Raw genomic sequence first — 14,965 nt, forward strand, 5'->3', positions numbered from 1 at the left:
TTTAGTCTCATAGCCTGGCTCCAAGAACTTTCGTTAGTTCTTTGTCCTTTTCCCCAATATATCTTTTGCACGTGACCAATTTGAGAAAGACCGGTAGCATAAACATCAATGACACGGGCGAAAATCTGGGTGTTAAACTAGGTAGGCCCTTTCCTCCATTCACTTATAATTTTATTTTAACCGGCGAAGACCCAAAGTAGCCTTCGAAGCACTAAACAGCAGGTAGATCTTATAGGAAAGGGGTCGAGTTTTATAATGGAGCCAAGGTTTGGTGGTCAGTGAGGAGCACTGACGTCAGTCTTACCAGATTTACCCATTTCCTCTTGGTCACTTTGGTTCAAGAAAGAATCGCGCACCAGCCACTTATTCAGAAATCTCTGGAGGGCAAGGAGGAGAGATGTAAACAAAGGCTAAGGACCTCTGTAGTTTCCATTGGGGCGGGCCACCTAAGACCATCCAGCCCTCTAGTGAGGGCAGATAGGTCTGTTCTCCCGGAGTGCCCGGGGTCTGGACTCCATTTCCCAGAGTCCCTTAGTACCCTAATGTATTCAGTGCTCAGAGTGCCTGTATGTGTGTGAGTGTGAGAGAATGTGTGCGTGCATGTGTGTGTGAGTGTGTGTGTCTGTGTGTGCGCGCGCGCGCGTGTGTGTGCGCCTCCGAGTCCCTGGGAGAGTGGAGGCTCATTCACTGATTAGAGCCAGCGCTGAGAGGCAGCACTGCTCTTCTCTCACACCAACCGAGTCTCTTGATCTGTACATGCAATCCCAGGCAGCTCGCGAGCACAAACCCGGGGCCAGCCGCCTGCTGCTGCTGCTGCCGCTGCCGCCGCCACCGCCGCCGCTGCCTCCGCCGGCTCTGCGCACCCGGGACTTTTCATGCACCACACTCTCCGGCTTCTCACCTCGGTGTCCTGAAAAGTGCGACCGTTCTCCCCAGGAATTTCCACGGCAAGTATGGATCCTAGAAAGGGGTGTGAATGCGTGTGCGTACACGAGAGGGGTGGGCGCGAGGGCGGCCGGGTTGCTGAGGAACCTGGCTAACTTTCCGGGTTTGTCTCCCTGGGATTCGGGCGGCTCCCCTGCGACAGGGGCAGAGACTGGGACCTGCACTGCCGCGTCTTAGATCTTGGCGACCGAGCCTCTTGGCTGTCGGTGCCCCGCGCGCTCTGTGCGCTGCCTCACTCAAACTTTCCGTCTTGAGTTTTCCTTAATGTGTTTTATTTGGGGGGTGCAAGGGGAGGGACCAGACGCTGGAATTGGACAAGTAGGGAGGGTGAGGGGGATAGCCAGGGGAAGAGAGCAGGACTTCTCCATCTTTTTATAAGCCCCATTCCACTTTGTTTGGGTCGACCGCGAGTAAGCCCTCTTGCCTGGCTGCCCGGTCCACCCCGCTGTGATTTCCAGCGGGGTCGGGGCTAGGTGGTACTCATTGGGGAATCTGAGGCGGCAGGCTGGATAGGAAAAGGGGCGATCCGTTGAAAAACGATCACAGCCGCACAACACATTGCCGACCTGGTGGGGTATCCGAGAGACTCCGGAGCCTTAGGGTCCCCGGAGGCTCGCCTGACTTTTTCCTGGCGGGGGCGGGTGTGAAGGATGTGGTAGGAGAGCGTGGGGGTGGGATGGGGGAATCCTCCGCCCTCAGGAAGAAGGCAGGTGCTGCCACTGAGGTGAACCGTGCTACACATAACCGGTAAACTCTCTGCTCCGCCGGGGTGTACTGGCCAGGCCTCGGAGTAGCGTGGTCCGTGCTGGTCTCCTGGGATTTGGGGGGGTCGGGAATCCCCTCTTCCAGCGATTCTAAGGAGCGAGGCCGGAGGACAATCTTGTAAAATCGGGCGCCTTGCTCTTTTCGTAGTGTTATTTTTTTTTTTTTTAAATCTTCGACCTGCCTTAAACTGAGTAACAATTTCTCTTCTCCCGACTTGAGAGCAAAACTTTTCAGCGAGCACGCCGGTTGCTGCAGTCCTGCGGCCACCGCCGCCGCGCTCGTCACTCGGGGCCGAGCGACCTTCTCCGTCCGGAGCCGGGACCAGCCACCGCGCTCCGGAGCCTCCGGCTGCCCCCCACCCCCAACCCGGGGCTTTTCAGGGCTCGGCCTGGGCGTTTCGCCTTTGTGCTTTGTAAGAGAAAGGCTTTTCTTCCAGCGCACAACAAACTTGGGCGGAGAGCTTCCGTATGGCCCCCCGGGCGAGGCCGCCCACGGTGGTGAGGCCATCTAGGGTTGCGAGGTTCGTCCTGCGCTACCGTATCCCCTGCAAGAGCTCGAGGCCCGGATGACCGTGCCCCTTGAGGGCGAGCTGGAACCCCGAGGTGACGGGGTCTTGGGTTGTTGGAAAGCAGTGAACACATTCTCCCTTCCTATTAAGAACGCACTGCCTTCTCTGATTCGGGTCACCGCTCCAGTCAAGGCCCAGGGCCTGGACTGGGAGCCCGACGCACTTCGGGTGGCTGGAGTGCTTAGGGCCAGGGCCACCCGGATGGGGCGCGGCTCTGTCTGGGTGGCCTGAGTCGTCCTAAGTCTCTCGCCTGTGCCCTATAGCTGCTTCAGAAACAGCTGAAAGGGAAAGCACCCGCGCTCTCTGCTCACGATGTCCTGCAGCAACGACCTACCTCCCGCCTCCTCTGTGGCCTCGGTTAGAAGAGGCAATTGGGGGTGGAGTGGGGGGTGGATAAAGAGAAAAGGGGGCGAGCTGGGAGGAAGCAGCGAGAAAGACTAAGAGCCGAGCGGGCTGGGGCCCTGTACCCCCCGGCTTTTCTCGCAAAGGGAAAATGAGCGAAGGGGGTAAAGGCAGAAAGAGCGTCGAGAAAAAACGAGGCGGGCGTCTCCCTATCGGATCCCTCCTGGCCGGCAGTAACCGGGGCTAAGAGGCGTGAGTTCTCTCGCTGCGCTCCGGGCAAGGAGGGGGAAGGCCGAGGACTGCGCTCCACCGGGGCCGGGCGCGGAGCGAGCCGGGACACACCTGTTCTCCAGCCACGCGGGGTTTAGCGGCCGGGCGGTGACTGGGGGAACCGCCGAGCCCCTACCTGCTGCACCCCACGCCCGCAGTCCGGAAACCGCGAGGACCTTGCGGCTCCGCACCCGCTCTGGTTGGCAACGGAGCGGAGTGGAGGAGTCTGTGGCTGCCGGCTAAAGGGGCGCGTGGCCACCGCGTCCCGGTGACCCGCGGGGTGGGGCGGTTTAGGGGCTCTGGGTCCTTGGACTTTGGTCCAAAGCAGGCTGCTTCCAGCGCCTGCCCCCAGGCAATGTGCGCCTTCAGACCTGGGTCCCCGGGCTTGTGTTTCTTTCAGGACTGGCGCCTTGGTTCCCCAAAGTTAAACTGTTTCCAGCGGAGGTTGTTGGGGTCTTTGTACAAAGACAAGCGAGAGCGAGAGGGGTCAGGCTACCGAGTGGTGGGTTTGGCTTAGCCGTTGACCCCAAGTTTATATAGGTTTCTCCTTCTCCTCTTGTTCCCTCGTTTTCCCTAAAAGAGTTATTTTTACCCCTGGGTTGAGACTCTTCGTGGCTGAAATCTGCACCCGCACGCTCAGCATCCCTGCTACCGCGTGCTCTCGGATCGGTCAGATTGTCGCGGATTCGCATCCGATGGCCAAGCAGGACCTGGGTCTAAATCCAAATGTGCCATGGGTTACCAGGCCGGGTCTGAATCTCAGGCGTTGGCCCTAGCCTGGGAGCCGCATTAGCCTTATGCTCCCTGAGCCTTCACACATGGTGGTAAAATTTCTGTTAGGGTGGTGTTTCCACATACCCGCTGGGCATTTGGTGTGTGTGTGTGGGGGGGGGAATTCTCTTCAAGCGAAGTCTGTGAACTTAAAAAAAAAAATCTTTCCTCCATTCTTCACAACCCCCCGCTATTCTGGCCTCATTTCCCATTGTTCTTTGCTTTTTAAGTTGCCCGTTAATTTTTTAAAAGTTTATTTATGCAAAGGAAAAATATCGTTTAATTTGTTCTATTATTTTAAGTCATGGCTTTTGGAAACGGTTCAGAGACCACAAAAATGTCACCTGTTGTAATAAGCAGAGGAGCGTTGCGTGTGCATTTTAATTGCCAGCAGAGTCCTAGTTTGGTGGGCGCCCTGAGCTCGGATCTGGGAAAGAGCTTGCTTTGTGGCAGTCATTTCTAAGTGGGTTTGGCTCTCAACAACCACCACCAGCAGCAGCGACACCGCTTCCTTGCACTACCATCCCCGGAGCGGGTGAAGAGGCCCCCCGACCCTAGGCAGGGGTGGAAGTCAGCTCACTGGCTGGAACTTTCTGTCTGGCTTTCGGTTTTTCCACACGAAAGTGGCTAGTTTGCATCGGAGAGCGCGGACCGCAACGCACCAGCCCAGTCTCAGATAATTGCACATTCTGAAAGCCAGCTTCTTCATTTGTCTTGGTTCTGGCATGTTTAACCACGCAATTAGTAATCTCACTAATTATTCAGTTAGCCGACGTTTTGTAACCACTTTAAACCAAGGTCGGGTGTACGGAACAAACAAACTTGCATACATACAGAACCAAACCCATCACGTCAGGATTTGAAATTTTAAAAACTCGGTATTTGTTGGTCCCTCTGTCCAACCTTACTGCCTGCCGGACAATTTATTTATCTTCGTGGATTGATCCCTCCTCCTTGTTTAGTTAATTCAACAAAGACTTTTTGCAATCTGTTTGGAGTTTGTCTGATGCCGTGGAAAAGTAGCTGATGATTTATTTGGTTGCTTTTCGATTTCTGTCTTCAGCCCTTCTTTCTCCTCCTTTCAGCGGGGATGTCAGCTGTTATTACTTCCTATTGATCCCTTTGCAAAGTGAGAAGTGAACTAAAATTAATGTCAATTCCACTGCTCAGATCAATAGCTGGAGTTATTTTAATCTGGATTTGCACGAAGTGCTAAATTAAAAAAAATCAGCATAGAGGCAGAAAAGTACCAGTTACTTACTTTCTCTCTGCCCAGTTCTTCACAGCCACCCAAATGCGCCATCAAGCTGATTATCTCACAATCCATATTTTTTTAATTAAGAGGGTCAGTTAGTTTTCTTATTTTGGGTTCTGTGTTTAAACCCATGACATTTTGACATTGGGAGTGTATTAACTATAGATTTTCATAATGACTGTGGTCTGCTGAAGCCTCATCCATACTGTTAATGTGAGGAGGGGGAAAGAAAGAAAGAAAGAAAAAGGGAAAAGAAAAAAATGCCCCTCCTCCCTTGCAGAGACCAACGCCCACACAGTGGAGCAGAGGAGATGTGGCCTGGAAAAATATTGTTGATTTATTTTCAGTATAATGAAGTTTTCAAATGAATTCACAGGTTTGAGTGATTCACCGCATTCTATTGGAGTGTCCGGTGCTGCCGCCAGATCGCTAATTTATGAAACTCATTTAACATAATGAGGTGATCTAGGAAGTAAAAATGGAAAGTGAATCCTTGAGGGGAGTTATTTTGGGGAAGAAACGTACTTCCCCTCACCCCTAGGGTGTTACATCTGTCCTTTCCCCCAGCCAGCCAGCCTTGTGGATGGACTGTGTGTGGCTGGATAGACACACAGTTACTTATATCTGTTGTGAAGAGCTGTGTAGACCCCCTTGCAACAGCCCTAGACCCATTTTCATAGCCTCCATGTTGTGGGACCATTAATCTGACTTGAAAACAGCCAAGAACAGAATTCCCAGACTTGTCAGGCTAACTGGCTGTCCTTGGCAGACCATTCCCCTACCCTGCTATAACTTGACAGGAAAGTTATTTAAAATTTGGAAGAGAGAAAAATCCGTTAATGTGAGATACATAATCTGGTAATTTAGCAATGATGTCTATAAGGAGAGATGCCAAATGAGGAAGCAGTCTGATGGTGTCCACTCATCTTCCCAATTAATAACAGCCATTGACATGTCTGCTACAGGATGGGAGAAGGAAATACTCTTCCAGTACTGCATTAAACAGGGGGTGGGGGGGATTCATCGGCAGTTAACTGAGGGTTTCTACTTGAGGGAATACCAAAGATGTTCCACTACAGAGGTGGGCTTTTTAAAGGGAGGGGATCAGTTTTATTTTTGACATGACTCTCAATTTATAATATGTAATGGATTGGTAGCTTGGATCTTTTAAGTTCTGTTCCATTTCCACTGAGAATATAGATCTGAAACTAGCAAGTCCTGCTATTCTGATATTACCCTGCCTTTTGATATACCGTTCTTCTCCCTCAATCCCCACTTAGTATATTAGAAACTGAATCAGTAGCTATGAAAAGGTACAACCTAATTTTATGAGGGAAGCTGGAAGAGGTCTCTCTGAAATCCCGTTTGTTCTGGGGGGGGGGGGGGGGGCTTTATTGGACATCAACTCTGCCTGGGCCAATAAACTGAACAAAACAAGTCAGAAATTTTGTTAACATTTTGCTCTAAATGTTAATGGTAAATTCAAGGCAGTTTACAAATTTCCTTAAGCATGGCTGCATTAGTAACCAGTATTATTAATCCAGTTTTTGCTGCCCTGGAAGAGAGCATGTGCCAAAGCCACCAGTTATGTTTTCAAAAATCGTCAGAGGTCCAGGCATTTTGTTGATGATGGTGGTGTTTCTTCTTAGAAGAAAGAAATAGGAAGCCTATGTGATTAGAGGGGGTTGTGCATCAGAAGCAACATATATCAGCTATGTGTCCACGTGGCACTCGTTTCTAGGGACAGGCTCGGGGGATACATGAAGCTGTATGTGTATGGACTGGCCAATGTATGTGACTTAGCCATACTTACAGTCTGTACCAGCACATACATACAATACATACAAATGCTCATGGTCTAGCTGTGTGTGACATAGGGATCTGCAGTATAAGGATGAAGAAATATATTAATATAGGGCATCATATATGTAGTGCCTGGTCTCTCAAGCCTGCCATGAGTGGTGTTCACAGGTGGAAGCCCTTTAAAATATAGGCACCACCACCCCCCCCCCCACCTAATCTACCGGCTGGCTTGGTCTTCCAAAGCTCATTTGCTCAGGGAATATTGTATTTGGAGGTTTTATGATTTTTTTTTCTTTGCTGGGCTCAGGCGCATTTCACCCGGAACGTGTAGGGACCAAAGTCAGCTACGCGTACATCACAGTAAGTTGTCTATTGATTTTCCTGAATGAAAACGGTCTGCTGCTGCTGCCCACTGGCTCCTAAAGCCTGTGGTGTCTCTTGCCCGAGCATCTGTAAGCCAGAAGGATGGTGTTTCAATCACTTGGGGTTTCCTTTTTTTTTTTTTACCTCCCCCTGACTTTCCTACCCCCTCTTTTTTTCCCTCTTTGCTGTTTCTGCAGGTCTTCGAAGGGCATGATTCCCCAGTAATAATCCTCGCCCTGATCCAAGGTGTGGGTCGGCCTCCCTCCCAGGGAAGACTGTTTCTCGTGTGACACCGGCCATCCAAAGAGACTCCGATGGACTTACACCGGGCAGCCTTCAAGATGGAGAACTCATCCTATCTTCCCAACCCTCTGGCATCCCCAGCGCTGATGGTCTTGGCGTCCACTGCCGAGGCCAGCCGGGATGCCTCCATCCCTTGTCAGCAGCCACGACCCTTTGGTGTACCTGTCTCAGTAGACAAGGACGTTCATATTCCCTTCACTAATGGTTCTTACACCTTTGCCTCTATGTACCATCGGCAAGGTGGGGTGCCGGGCACTTTTGCCAATCGTGATTTCCCCCCTTCTTTACTACACCTACACCCTCAGTTTGCTCCCCCAAACCTAGATTGCACCCCAATCAGTATGCTAAATCACAGTGGTGTGGGGGCATTCCGTCCCTTTGCTTCCACGGAGGACCGGGAGAGTTATCAGTCAGCCTTTACGCCAGCCAAGAGGCTCAAGAACTGCCACGACACAGAGTCTCCCCACCTGCGCTTCTCAGATGCAGATGGCAAGGAGTATGACTTTGGGGCACAGCTGCCATCCAGCTCCCCCGGTTCACTTAAGGTTGATGACACTGGGAAGAAGATCTTTGCTGTGTCTGGCCTCATCTCTGACCGGGAAACATCCTCGAGCCCAGAGGATCGGAATGACAGATGTAAGTACTTTGGTTGGAGCCCTCTCTCCACCCCCAGTAAGCCCTGCCTTGCAGAAGTGTTCAACAGGTTGGCAGCCTTGCACATGCTCCTGGTGTCGGGAAAGGCCAAGTGTGTCCCTTGTGATAGTTGTGATGGCGAATGCTTACTTAGCTCTCCTCAGTGATCAATGAGCCAGTTCTTTCAGGTTTTCTAATGGTAGCTACAGGCAGGCTGGTCTCAGTTCCAGGTCTGGCTGGCTTCTCTGGAGGCTGTGGAGGGAAGAGGGTGTCATAGATACATAGGTTCCTAGGGAATTGGGGGCCCCAGGGAACGGGTCCATCCCGCCTCTGTCCTCTCTTCATGTGGTTCCCCGACGACAGTGTTATTCTTTTCATGTTTCCTCTGTGTCGTAGCCAGCAGACCCCACGTGATTTTATTTCCTCAACTCTCAGCTCTTGTCTGCATCAGGTTATTTCTTACAGAAGGACAGAGGTGTCGTCGGTCACCATAAAGCATTTCAAACAGCTGTGTTTTCCTTGCCATCCCAGGGCTGCAAAGCTGACTTCTCTTGGGATTTGACAGGTTTGCTGGATGCTTAGCCTGGGGCTAGCTTTTAGGAATAGACATTGCTGTGTGAGTGTCCCATGGTTGATGTTCACAACTGTTACTAATTTCTGCTTATGAAATGGCTTTTCTCGTGTTCTCCCGTGCCTTGGTAGGTTCTGGCTACATTCACTAATCACTGGAACTTTAACCTTTCTAGGGAACTTGTAGGACTAGAAGGGAAGAACCCTGCAATCTTCTGCTCCGATATAATCAAAAAATAATTGTGTTTTGAAGCTTTGGGGCTGTGGGGAGACAGAACAGTTTTCTTTAAGCCTGGTGAGAATTTATGAACTGAGGGTGTTTTTCCATCCAACCTTTTGTTCTAAGATTTGCTGCGTTTTATTTATTTTCTTAGGAAAACTCCATCTGAGGTTTGCCTCCCCTTTCCTCTGTTTTTTTTTCTTTTTTTCTTTCTGCTTCTGTCCTCTCTATAACCACCAACACGAGCACCATTTTTTTCTCTTCTCTTTATGATGCCGAAGAGAGTAATAGAGACATTGCTGCTTTCTCCCCTGTCGGCCCTGCTTCCTCAGGCTGTCTCCTTGAATTAGGCACTGTGTTAACTTTCCTGTGCTAAAAGGCATCTGCCTCCACCCAGCGTACCTTTTCAATAAAAGTCACCATAAAATCAACCTGCCTTGTAAATCCATCGCTCTTTGGTTTTGAAATATGTTGAGAGTGTGTCTTTTTATGTTAGTGTCTGTTAGCCACAGACCTCCCCACTTCAGGGAGAAAGCTGTGGCTACGTGTCAGCAGAACTGCCACGAAGCCCTGGCGCTCTGGCTGGCCACCTTTTCACTTTCTGTTGACTACTGTGTGCTGGAATCCTGCCCCTTGGGTGCACCTGCCAGACAGGTGCTTGGCCTGGTGTTGGCTTGGTTTTCTAGTTTGTTTCAGTTTTCATTTGTGGAGTGGAGAAGGCTCCTGGCAACAGGACTCCTCCCGGTCCCCGTTAAAGCTGTGTTGAGTTAGGGTGTGACCAGTTCTTCCCCACTTTTCCCTCCAAGTACAAGTTGAAAATGAAATCCTCTCCAAACCAATATGTGGTACCCATCTGGAGATCAGGACTTCTTTCTTCTCACCCCTTGCGCCCAGCTTGTCTCTATTTTGTTATCATTTTAGCCCAAACCGGTCAGACTCCCAGAGCAGGAGGAAGCTTGTTAGTCAAGTCAGAATCCATAGATGTGGCTATCCATTCCCCTCTGAGTGTCAAAGCTATAACTCTTCTGTTTGCCTGGTTTGCATTGTATGGTGGTGCCATCCCCCGCGGAGATGGATCCCTCACACAGGAATACGCCTGGGTGGAGAAAAATTGAATGAGTCTGTCTCCCAGAGTGAAATGGAATTCTGACCTTGAAATTAATGGGATTCTGATCAGAAGGATGGGGAAACTTCTTTATTTCAAGTTGTCATAGGAATTGGAATCCTCTTCTCTTTTGTTTAAAATATCCTTCCTTTATAGACTGCTTTGCATTCTTTTTCTCGTACACAGGCGGCAAGCTTGTAGGAAGGTAGGGAGTACAGAGTCCTGCACACACCCAGATTATTAGGGTCGCATTTACGACTAGTCTTTAACCAGAAACAAAGGCGCCAAATGAAGAGGAGACTGTTCCCCAGTGGTGGCCCTGGGTTTGTGCTACCTTCCCCTTCCTTGCCTTAGGTAGGATAGCTGCCTTTGCAGGGGTTGGACTGGACCACACCTAGGCTTTTGATCCTGAGTGTTTGGAAGGAAGGCGAGGAGAGACATTTTCTTCAAGGAAGGCAAGAAGAGCACCACAACAAAGTGGGTAGCGGCTTTCTTGGCTTCTGTCACACACCGACGTGTGTCAGAATATTTATGGTCTGTTTTATGTAAATACATATTTAAGGGCCGTTAGAAGGCCTGATTATCCCCACTAGATGCCTTTCGGGTCCTCCCTACAGAACCATTTTAAAATAAGTAATATTTTTTCAGATAATCGAGTGACAGTATACAAGACTGCTTCCAAAGGGAGAGAGGGAGCTCAGGGGCAGATGGGGCAGTGGTGGGGGTGGGAGGCCGGAAGAGAGCAGACAGCTCAGAAGAGCATAGGCACAGGATGCCATGCGTGTGCTCACATTGCCAAACTCAGCCATGTATATTTTTGGCTTGTCAATTATTAAAATTTAGAATTAATTTCTGAGATGGTTAATTTTTTTTAGTTTTCATCAGACAAGTATTTTTTCATAGAATGTTTTTTAAAAGTTTTAATTAAATATAATAGTAAAAGTCCTAAAGGAGAATTTAGTCTCAAAACATTTATAGCTTTGTTGGTAAGTGGGGTGGGGGCGAGCATGGGTGTGCATGTCCCTTACTGGGTGTAGAAGTTTTCTGACTGCGTTTTAGGTCGTTGGAAATGGTTTTATAATGGAAACACTGACAGCTTTTACTGTGGCAGCCACCCCCTGCTCATGCTTTGCATCCATATGCAGATATGTCCACATGCCTTTCAGAAAGACGCCTGCAGACATGGTGTAATGCACACGTGTTCAGCCCTTAACTGGAGTGCTCATAGGCAGGATTGCTTTTGTGATTAAATGTGCTTAGAAAAAAAAAAAAGACACAAGTGTAGCTATTTGGGTAAAGTGTCCTCTCTTCTAGTGGATGATTCCAGTTCGCTCGCCTGTCTACCCACCTGGCTTCCCAGGTGATGCCAAGGTAGGTGCTGGGCCGTGTGGAACAAGGAAGCCTTTGCTCTGCACGACTGACTTACTTGCCCTGGAAAATGGGAGAAGTGTTTTTGTGAGACACTGTTCGTTGTTTGTGGAGGATTCATAATTCCCCAGGAAGGGGACTGAGGTAACTCCCATTTATTGTCATTCCCTGAACCAGTCCCCAAGGCACCTTGTCCAGGGAAATGACGCGAAAATTTATGGGCCAATTACGAATGGCCCATGTTGTGTCTTCCATATGAAGTGTCTATAGACGTGTTTCCCAGGGCCTTTAAAATAAACATTCCTCATTAAGGAAACTTTACAGCAGAAGGGAAGGTAAGTCCTGCGTGCTGCCGGGTGCTAGAGTCCCTGCATTTATTACTCTCTCGCTGTGTACTCTAGGTCCGGTCATGTGCATCTCCTGATGGCTTTCCTCAGGACACCGCTTTGCCCAGATTCCTGCCTGACAATCTTTGACCAGCTTTATCTAATCCCAGACTGGAGTTGGTCAACATGCATGCTTACCCCAGGCGTGAGAGAACTCAGAACTGCACATTTGGAGCTGTGACTGGCCCTGCCTTCTGGCTCACCCCAGGAAGGACACTGGGCACTGCCCATCAGGATTTTGCTTGGTCCTCTCTGCTTGGACCTTCCCTGTGGCCAGGTACTTTCACGGGTAGGCAGGAAACCTGAGATCTCCCAGAAACTCCTATCTGTTTTGCTTGATGCTCATCTTTGATACATTTGAAAAGTCGAGTCCAGGTCCCCAAAGCCCTGTTTTGGAGATGGTATTTTGCACTCTAAATGTTTCTTTATAAAGGCATGTGTCAATGAAAACCTTCTGTCCTAGGCCACCTAGGCCAAAGGCATCTTGGAAAGCTAGCTGACGTCAGAGGGGTGAGATAAAGGGGAGACTTTCCAAGGCTTCTGGGATTGGAGTTGTCAGGGAAAATTAGTTCCCTGGCTCCACCTCTGGACTGCAGCTGGAGCAGATGACCAGTGTGAAGGGTCAGCCACTGACCAGAAAGAGGGGTCAGAGGGTTGCTTGTATTTTAACTGCTCAGGTCCTGACTACCCAGATCTAGGCTCCTGATGCGCTCAGCCGCTTTGGGTTTTCCTCCCACCCACTTCTCCCGCTGGGCAAGAACTCCTGTGATGTGTGTGGTTGTTCACTCCCAACCCAGCCACGGATACTCCTTTCATGCTGCTGGGTTTAATTGTCTTGTTGGGATAAAGAAATGTTTGCACAGCTAAAGTGGGGCCGGGCTGGACGGGAGCGGTCCCCGATGGCTGCAGAGCCATCTGGCCTGGCTTGGCTCTGCTCTGCGAGCGGCTCGCCCGGCGCCTGGGCTGGCTCTGGCGGCCGCTCTCCCCGGCCCGCGCCCGCGGTCGCCTCTCACGGCGGGAAAGCCTCATCACCATGGTGAGACGCGGACCCTGGGGCGGTCCTCCCTCCTTGCGGAGCGCCCTCCCTCACGTCAATTGTCATGCAGAAGCTATCCGGGCTGCCGCTTCCTCGCGGCTGCCAGCCAGCGCCTTGCCGCCCGCACCGGGGTGGCTGGTAATTGACCGTGGGGGAGGGCGCGGGGACGCGCGGGGATGCGCGCGCGGGCCGGGCTACCCAGTGGGCAGCGCCCGCCGCCCAGGCGGGTCCGCAAACACTTTCAGGGGCGCCGGCGACTTCGCCGTCGCTCTTCAGTAAGAAGTCGGTGCGCGGTCCCCGGGACGCGGGGAAGGTCCATGCATCACCCCACTCCCCGCCCTCCAAGTCCCCAAGCGCCCACATCGCTCTAAGAAATCACTTCCTCTCAACAGACTTGGGGAATGACAGCGACCGGGCGGGAGGTACAGCGGGTGTCCCGTAGTGATTGGGACTCCACGCGCGCGTGCGGGGTGGCCGTGGAGCGGGCGGGGCCGGAGAGACCAGGTCTTGGGCGGCGCTCTGAGCCAGGAGGCGGGGGTCGAGGGCGTGGGGACCGGAGGTGGGCTTGTGAACACGCATGTGGCCCCAGCTTTCCTTGGGGCAGCAGGAATTTGAGGCTTCTCCTTTCAGTTTCAAAAAGAATTTTTTTTTCCTTCGTCCTGCTTTTCAAATCTGCGAAATATTCCAGGGAGTGTTTCCCAAGCGCGGGTTTGGTGAATCTGCAGGATTGCTGGTATCCGGGCGAGGCAGCCGCGGTCGCCTCTGACGCTGGGAGGCTCGCAGCCAGCACAGCGGGACTTGTTAAAGTCAGGGCAATTTCTGGAACTCTTCCCACGGGAAGTTGTCCGGAACTGCCTTCCGGTCAGCGGCCCCAGGTTGATTATTTGGTAGCCCCTTGTTTTGTTGTTTGAAAACAAAACCAAACCGCACAATCAAAACAAAACCTCACACTGAATCCAAAGTTGTTCTCCTTCCCCACCCTCTGTTCTCTTCAGGCAGGAAGGAAAGAACTGAAAAATAAAATTATGTCTTTATATTGCTTTTTCTTATTTTTAACCCTTATTAGTTACCTCCATCTGGTTAATGAGTATTAGCACAAGATAAAGTGTAGCCTTTGTAAGCACTCTGGATTTAAAGTGACAATGACTTTAATCGAGTTGAAATTCTTAATGGTTTTTTTCCCTTGGTTTTAACCCATAAACCACATGCATCTGGTTAATAAATATCAGACCACACTTCGGAATTATTCTTTCTAAATACTTGAGATTTGGGTTATGATACATGTCATCGTAAAACCCACACGATTTTAACACCAAAATAACCATAATTTTTGGAGTTGAATTTTCCCACACGTTAGCAATATTTCTCTGCACCAGTTTTATCCCTCCTAAAGATCAGCTGCAAACTCGAGGATAATGTATTGCTATTCAGCCGCCAACATGCCTTACAAATTTCAAAAGTGTCACTTCCAATTGTGCATTTGTGACTGAGCAGAATGTGTTTTTATCTTCAAAGTGTGTGCTCCAGGTGGGGGATTGCTAAATATCTCTTTCTTTGGAGGAAAGAGAAGAATTTTCTGCAAAAAAAAAAAAAAAAAAAAAAAAAGAAAGAAAGAAAGAACTTTATGCCCGGCAAAGTGGCTCATGCCTTTAATCCTTGCCCTCAAGAAACAGAAGCAGGCAGATCTCTGTGAGTTCAAGGCCAGCCTGGTCTATGTAGAGAGACTTTGTCTCAAAATAAAACAAAAACCAATCAACCAACCAACCAACCAACCAAACAAACAAACAAACAAATAAATAAATAAATAACTTTATTATGCCTTTTCCAGGTTAAGGCCTGAATGGGTAAGCCTGGTAGGTAAACAGCAGGAATTTATCCCATTCCAGCCCTACCCAAAGGATTAAACTTTCTTTTTTAAATCTTAGTTATATTTTGGCTTTGATGTTAGAAAGGTGTGTGTGTGTGTCACATTGGTGGCAGGCACATTAAAGGGCTGAGTAAGTTCTAGACTAGGGTAGGATATCTGGATGGTGGTTATGATCTAGACTTTCCCATCGGTAGGCTACTTAAGTGTTGTGGGACTAAGCTAATTTCTAAAGCGTGGAGGTTCAAGCCAAGACAGAAGGCCTTAGGCCTTGAGTTTGATGATCACAGAAGTGGGGAGATTTTTGAAATCTTTTCCTCAAATACAGACTCATTTTACTGATGACTTGGGGTAAACACTTCCGTAACTAAAAGTAATTGAAATTTACCTTTTCTCTC

General features: G+C 49.9%; 1 protein-coding gene across 2 annotated transcripts in view; it reads left to right on the forward strand.

Moving 5' to 3' along the window:
• Positions 1–7,396: 7,396 nt before the first annotated feature.
• The window catches only part of Rnf220 (ring finger protein 220), a 224,766-nt gene continuing 217,197 nt past the window's right edge, over positions 7,397–14,965 (forward strand). For both annotated transcript variants that reach the window (XM_038333336.1, XM_038333337.1), the window contains exon 1: positions 7,397–8,021. In XM_038333336.1, the coding sequence (XP_038189264.1) occupies positions 7,397–8,021 (625 nt within the window). The remainder of the gene's footprint in view (positions 8,022–14,965) is intronic.

Source organism: Arvicola amphibius, chromosome 6 (assembly GCF_903992535.2).
Source record: "Arvicola amphibius chromosome 6, mArvAmp1.2, whole genome shotgun sequence".
Classification (NCBI taxonomy): domain Eukaryota; kingdom Metazoa; phylum Chordata; class Mammalia; order Rodentia; family Cricetidae; genus Arvicola; species Arvicola amphibius.